Below are 6924 nucleotides of genomic sequence, written 5' to 3'. Positions count from 1 at the left end.
TGGGAGTGGCAGAATCAGAATCATTGGTGACCTTTAAGCTGCAATTGGATAGGTACATGGATGGGTGCTTAAGCTAGGACAGGTGTTCGGCACAACATCGTGGGTCAAAGGGCCTGTTCTGTGCTGTATTGTTCTATGTTCTATGTTGTACTTCTCTCTGACTCTCTGACTCTATGCCCTCTAGTTTTGGACTCCCCTACCTTGGGAAAAAGACCTTGGCTGCACACCCTATCCACACCCTTAATGTTCACCCCTCAGCCTCCGACGCTCCAGGGAAAACAGCCCAGCCTATTCAGTGTTCTATGTTCTATGTTGTACTTCTCTCTGACTCTCTGACTCTATGCCCTCTAGTTTTGGACTCCCCTACCTTGGGAAAAAGACCTTGGCTGCACACCCTATCCACACCCTTAATGTTCACCCCTCAGCCTCCGACGCTCCAGGGAAAACAGCCCCAGCCTATTCAGTCTCTCCTTGTAGCTCAAACCCTCCCAAACTGACAATATCCTTGTAAATCGTTTTTGCACTGTCTGAAGTTTAACAACATCCTTCCTATAGAAGGGCGACCAGAAGTGAAGGCAATATTCCAAATGTGGCGTCACCATGTCCTGTAAAGCCATAACATAATCCTCCCAACTCCTATACTCAAGGCAAGCATACCAACTGCCTTCTTCACCCCCCCATCTACCTGTGACTCCACTTTCAAGGAACTATGAACCTGTACCTCTCGGTCTGTCTGTTCAACGATACTCCCCAGGACGTTACCATTAAGTGTATAAATCCTGTTCTGATTTGCCTCTCCAAATTTATCTAAATGAACCTCCATCTGCCACTCCTCAGCCCATTGATCAAGATCCCGATGTAAACTGAAGTAACCCTCTTCGCTGTCCACTACATCATCAATTTGGGTGTCATCTGCAAACTTACTAACTGTACCTCTTGTGCTCAGATCCAATTCATTTATATAAATGATGAAAGGTAGTGGACCCAACACCGATCCTTGTGGCACTCCACTGGTCACAGGCCTTCAGTCTGAAAAACAACCCTCCACCACCACCCTCCAAATCCCCACCACCTTTGAGCCAATTTTGTATCCGACTGACTAGCTTCCCCTGGATTCCCAGTGATCTCACTTTGCTAACCAGTCTACCATGCGGAAATTTGTCAAATGCTTTGTTGAAGTCCTCCTTATTTTAGCCTATCCTGCATTATGGCCTTCATCAATTTCCCCACACTGATGTCAAACCGACAGATCTGTACTTTCCTGGGTTATCCTTTGTCCCTTTCTTAAACAACAATGTCACATTTTTCTCTCGTCACCTCTCCCCCCTCCTCCCTGAACAATTGCTTTTTCATAGAGTAGACTTTAAAACCAGTTACAGCCTCTTTGTCACTGTTTTAGTGGATCTTTTATGTCAGTCTTATTGAGCTCACGCAGAGAGTGGGGAGCCTATGGAATTCTCTGCCACAGATAGTCTTTGAGACCAAAACAGTGAATGTTTTCATGAAGGATTTAGATATTGTTCTTGGGGCTTAACAGATCAAAGGGTAGAAGGGAGAAAGTAGGAAAGGGATTGAGTTGGATGATCAACCGTGATCATATTGAATAGTGCAGCAGGCTCGAAGGGCTGAGTGGCCTACTCCTGCTCCTATTTTCTTAGTTTCTATGTTACAGAAGCAGATGTTTGTGCAGTTCTACAGGCGTGATGTACAGACAAGAACTAAGTGAAGAGCTCAGTGTCACACTTAGTGAGTGAAATTCTGACTTGCAAACACCCGTTAGTCACTTACAAACAGTGGAGAACACTGCCCTCTGCTGTTCTGGACAAGCATGGCATGAGCTGTGAGCTCAAATTCAGAAATCACATGACACCAGTTACAATCCAACAGGTTTATTTGAAGTCAAAAGCTTTCGGGGCATAGCGCCTTTGTCAGGTGAAGTGAGAGAGAAGCACACAGACATAGAATTTATAATCAGAAAGATCAAGGGCAGAGAGATCAGAAGATTATACAAATGGAGTTTCGAATAATAACTCTATGCAGGTGATCAAGTGTCAGACACGATGTGGAGGTCCCTGTATTGGACTGGGGTGGACAAAGTTAAAAATCACACAACACCAGGTTATAGTCCAACAGGTTTATTTGGAAGCACTAGTTTTCGGAGGGCTGCTCCTTCATCAAGTGGTTGTAGAGTTTAAGATTGTAAGACACAGAACTTATAGCCAAAGGACTCCAGTGTCAGGGAGATGAGATACAGTAAACAATCTTAGATTAAAACTTTCATCTTTTATAATGGGATATGTAAAACTATACAGAGGGTTTGTCAGTCTGACATAGCATTGGGCCACAGAGAGAGTTCAAACATATTATCTAAAAACCTGAGCTATCTTGAGAATGTAATTTGAAAGAACTTCTGTGTCACACAAGAAGTTCCAAAGAATATCAAAGAACAGAAACCTGCATATCCAATTCTAAAAGATGCAGGTTTTAATCTTCGATTGCTTACAGTATCACATTTCAATGACACTGGACTCCTTTGGCTACAAATTCTGTGACCATGATCTTATCCTCCACAGCCCCCTGATGAAGGAGCAGCGCTCTGAAAGCTAGTGCTTCCAAATAAACCTGTTGGCCTATAACCTGGTGTTGGGTGATTTTTAACTAACTGTCAAACAGTGTGAGTAAAGTGTCAACAACTGAATACCAAATAGAGGGATGATCTGTAATCCGATTAAATGAGGCAGAGAGATAATTGCAAAAAATTAAAAATTAGGTGGAAAAAAAATGGCTGGAATAACATGACAGGTATAAGAGTCACATGCCAAAGATCTAACCAAAGTAACAAGTAATCCAGACCTGTACAAACTAAGGGAGAGAGATCACAACAATTGATCAAGGTGATGGTGCCAAAACAGGACAGTAAGGAAGATGTTACAGGTACAGAACAGTGTAGAGGGGCCACATGTCAAACAGCATGAACCCAAGGTCAAGGTCATCATGGGGCTCTGTAAAACCATTAGTGCTCAGAGCAGGCTAGGCCATTCGGCCTATCAGGTCCATGACATCATGGCTGATCTGATTTTTTTCAGTACATTGTTCAGAGCAATTACATCCTTTCTGTAATGTGGTGACCAGAACTGCACACAGCAATCCTCAACTCCACTTTCCTGCCTTTTCCCCATAACTTTTGATTCCCTTCCTGATAAAACATCTCTCTCTCGCTCAGCCTTGATGCTATGTAATGGCCCAGCCTCGACAGCCCCCCCCTCTCCCTGTGGTCAAGAATTCCACAGATTCACTACCTTCAAAGAGACAATATATTCCTCCTCTCTGTCTTAAATGGCTGATTCCTTATTCTGAGGCTATCCTGCCTGGTCCTCGATTCTCCCACAGGCGGAAACACCTTTCCCCATCCCCTCTTGGCTTGATCTCTGAAAACTTTACATGTTTTAATAAGGTTGTCTCTGAATCTTCTGAACTCCAGTGAATACAGGCCCAACATACTCAATGTCTCCTCATAAGACAGTCCGTCCAAGTCTGGGATGAGCCTTTCCCTTTGAAGTAAAGACTCACATTCTTTTTGCCTTCCCTATTATCCCCCACTGAAATTGGATGCTTGTTCCTTTTTGTGATTTTTGCAAATCTCTCTGTTGTTTAGCTTTCTGCAGTCTTTCTCCATTTCCATCATAGTCAGTTCCTCTATTCTCAAAGTGCATCACCTCATTTTCCCATGTTTAACTACATCTATTATTTGTTCATAAGCTGTGGGAGTCACACAGCGACAGAATATATTGCATGTTCCGAAGTATCCTTTCACCTAAGTGGCATACTCGGTCCATTTCAGAGGACAGTTAACATTCAGTCCCAACCGTATAGTCAGGAGTCACCTGTAGCCCAGATAATGTGAGATTACAAATGTCCTTCCCTAAAGGACATTAATGAACCAGATGGGTTTTTATAAGACCCAGCCTGGGGTACAACAACTGAAAATGTGTTGCTGGAACAGCGCAGCAGGTCAGGCAGCATCCAGGGAACAGGAGAATCGACGTTTCGGGCATAAGCCCTTCTTCAGTTATGCCCGAAACGTCGATTCTCCTATTCCCTGGATGCTGCCTGACCTGCTGCGCTTTTCCAGCAACACATTTTCAGCTCTGATCTCCAGCATCTGCAGACCTCACTTTCTCCTGGGGTACAACAAGACTTGGCTTCAATTTCATTTCCTTTCTAATTGAATTCAAATTTCATCTTTTGTCATGGCGGGACTCAAATACATTTCCACAAACATTACTCCAGGCTTCTGGGGAGCCAGCCCGCTGTCATTACAACCAGAGCACCATCAGGCTGGGGTAGTGGTGCACTGTCGAAAGGTCAGTGCTGAGGGAGGGCTGCACTGTCGGAGGGTCAATGCTGAGGGAGTGCCGCACTGTCAGAGGGTTAGTGCTGAGGGAGTGCCGCACTGTCAGAGGGTCAGTACTGAGAGAGTGCCGCATTGTCAGAGGGTTAGTGCTGAGGGAGTGCTGCGCTGTTGGAGGGTCAATGCTGAGGGAGTGCCGCACTGTCGGAGGGTCAGTGTTGAGTGAGTGCCGCACTGTTGGAGGGTCAATGCTGAGGGAGTGCCGCGCTGTCGGAGGGTCAATGCTGAGGGAGTGCCGCACTGTCGGAGGGTCAGTGCTGAGGGAGTGCCGCACTGTCAGAGGGTTAGTGCTGAGGGAGTGCCGCACTGTCAGAGGGTCAGTGCTGAGGGAGTGCCACACTGTCAGAGGGTCACTAACCTTTTTGGCCTGAGAAGCTGTGTGTTCATTTTTCATGTTGTCCATTGCCTCCGTTTTATTTTACACATGTGAACAGTGCTCTGGGTTTGGTGTCACTGAGATTCTGGAGATGTTTTAACCGTCTCTCTGACTTTTGGAATGAATTTGCTATTTCTGTGGGATTGTTGAGCTGTGTGTGATCTTCAGTGATCGGTCTGTCAGTGTGTGAGTATAACGTGTTCTTGTATTTGCAGACGGTGATATTCGGATCCTATCTAATTGCACATGGGTTTTTCAGCGTCTATGCAATGTGTGTGGATACATTGTTCCTCTGTTTCTGTGAGTAGACTTCCCAAACTCAAAGCTTTTGATAATCTGTGAAGTTGTTGTTGATGTTCAGCCTGAGCTACGTGGGGATTGCTGGTTTCCTCTAATGTGGAGGAGCCAGTGTCAGACTGGGGTGGGCAAGGTCAGAAGTCACACAACACCAGCTCATAGTCCAACAGTTTTATTTGAAATCACAAGCTTTCTGAGCACTGATGAAGGGTTTAGGGTTAGGTCTGACCTCTGAGACACAGGCGGTTTGTTCAGTGACTGACAGACGGTCAAGGTGAGGAGTTCAATGTCTCTACTCAGCGACAATCCGTGCTGAAGATCTGGCCTCAGTGCTGTTGTTTGAGAGGGTGTCGACAGCAACAGGACACCTCCTGATTATTCTGCAGCAGCAGTCCCACAAAATACTCCATGTGTGGAACAAGGATAGCACTAACCTCCAATGTGATGCCCCCTTTGTTGAATAGACCTTTGCTAATCCAGGCATGGGCTCCTGGAGGGGGTTTTATTGGACTATGGCCCAAATGTGAGACCGCATGGAGGTTAGCACATGGCATTTATTATTCCCATTCGCTGGGGTACTCCAATCACAATGTCACTAAGTGCCCACCAATCCCCACAGTGAGCAAGAGCTGGCCAGGAGCAGGGAACTGTTTCATCATGGTCAGTCTCCCAGGGGCTACTGGAGTACTGAGGCACAGACCGAGAGGTAAGCTGCAGAGTCAGGGTCTGAAATGAGTTGAGGAACTGAGTCGTTGATTTGTCAGTTGTCTCTGAGCTCCAGAAGGGGGAGACATGCTGGCACTGGCAGTGGTTCATCAGCTGGGTCTATCTCAGAAGGATTACTCAATGGGAACTGCAGAGGAACAGGGGTCTTAGGGGCAGGAGAAGGAGATTCGGCCTATCCAGCCTGCTCTCCCCTTCAACAGGGTCATGGCTGCTCCACTTTCCTTCTGACCCCATAACCCTCCCACACCCTCGACTTTGAAAAAAAACCCCCTGTCTAACTTTGTCTTGAATAAATGTCAATGCTCAGCCTCCAACACCTTCTGGGGAAGAGAATTCCACGTTGACCCCCGTTTCCACCTGAGAGAGTGAGCGAAACAACATTAACCTTACTCACCACAATCACCTGGTTCAGGTGATGGATTACTCCTGAGTTACCCAATGTCCAAGGATTGTGTTGCTATGGGAATGAGCCCATTGGTTTTTCGTTTAACGTATTGGCCTTGCCTCTTGTTGTTCAATGTTTAGTTGTTGTGGATAGTTTGCTCCTGTTGACATTGTGTACAGTTTGAGCTGATTTGCGGGTGTTCAGGGAAGCTCCAAAGTTGCTAAAGTTGCAGGAAGAGCTGACGTCATCCGGCTGACTGATGGCGTTAGGAACCGATATGGCTGGAGGGAACTGACCCAACGATGCAGTTTGAGTATCGAGGTTCAGAAACCTTCCCGATGCTACTCTGCGTTTCCTGGCAGGTTGAGCTGAGGCTGCTGTAGGTTTGCTCACGGTTCCCTGGCGTTCATTTTGGCTGAAGCTGCATTTGCTGTTGCTACTGACGGAGCTCTCTAAACATGCAGCTAATTAAAACATTAATTCCTGAGCTTCACAAGCTGCTTGCTTCATGTTTGTTTATCATTTTATTTAAAAGCTCCAAAAGCCTTCTAACTTGTTACCATTCCGATCCTCCTTCCCTCCTCCTTTCCCGATCCTCCATCCCCTCTTCCCATTCCGATCCTCCTTCCCCTCCTCCCATTCCGATCCTCCTTCCTCTCCTCCTTTCCCGATCCTCCATCCCCTCTTCCCATTCCGATCCTCCTTCCCCTCCTCCCATTCCGATCCTCC

The 6924-nt window shown here is 46.3% G+C and overlaps 1 protein-coding gene across 5 annotated transcripts in view; it reads left to right on the top strand.

Annotated features, from left to right (window-relative positions):
• Positions 1-6924, top strand: part of LOC122554098 (choline transporter-like protein 5) — a 281888-nt gene that overhangs the window by 266897 nt on the left and 8067 nt on the right. For all 5 annotated transcript variants that reach the window (XM_043698569.1, XM_043698571.1, XM_043698568.1 and 2 more), the window contains one exon: positions 5003-5087. In XM_043698569.1, coding sequence (XP_043554504.1) covers positions 5003-5087 — 85 coding nt within the window. The remainder of the gene's footprint in view (positions 1-5002; positions 5088-6924) is intronic.

Source organism: Chiloscyllium plagiosum, chromosome 11 (genome assembly GCF_004010195.1).
Source record: "Chiloscyllium plagiosum isolate BGI_BamShark_2017 chromosome 11, ASM401019v2, whole genome shotgun sequence".
In the NCBI taxonomy this organism is placed as follows: Eukaryota; Metazoa; Chordata; class Chondrichthyes; order Orectolobiformes; family Hemiscylliidae; genus Chiloscyllium; species Chiloscyllium plagiosum.
Note: the sequence above shows the minus strand (reverse complement) of the source record. Positions and strands in the feature narration are given on the sequence as shown.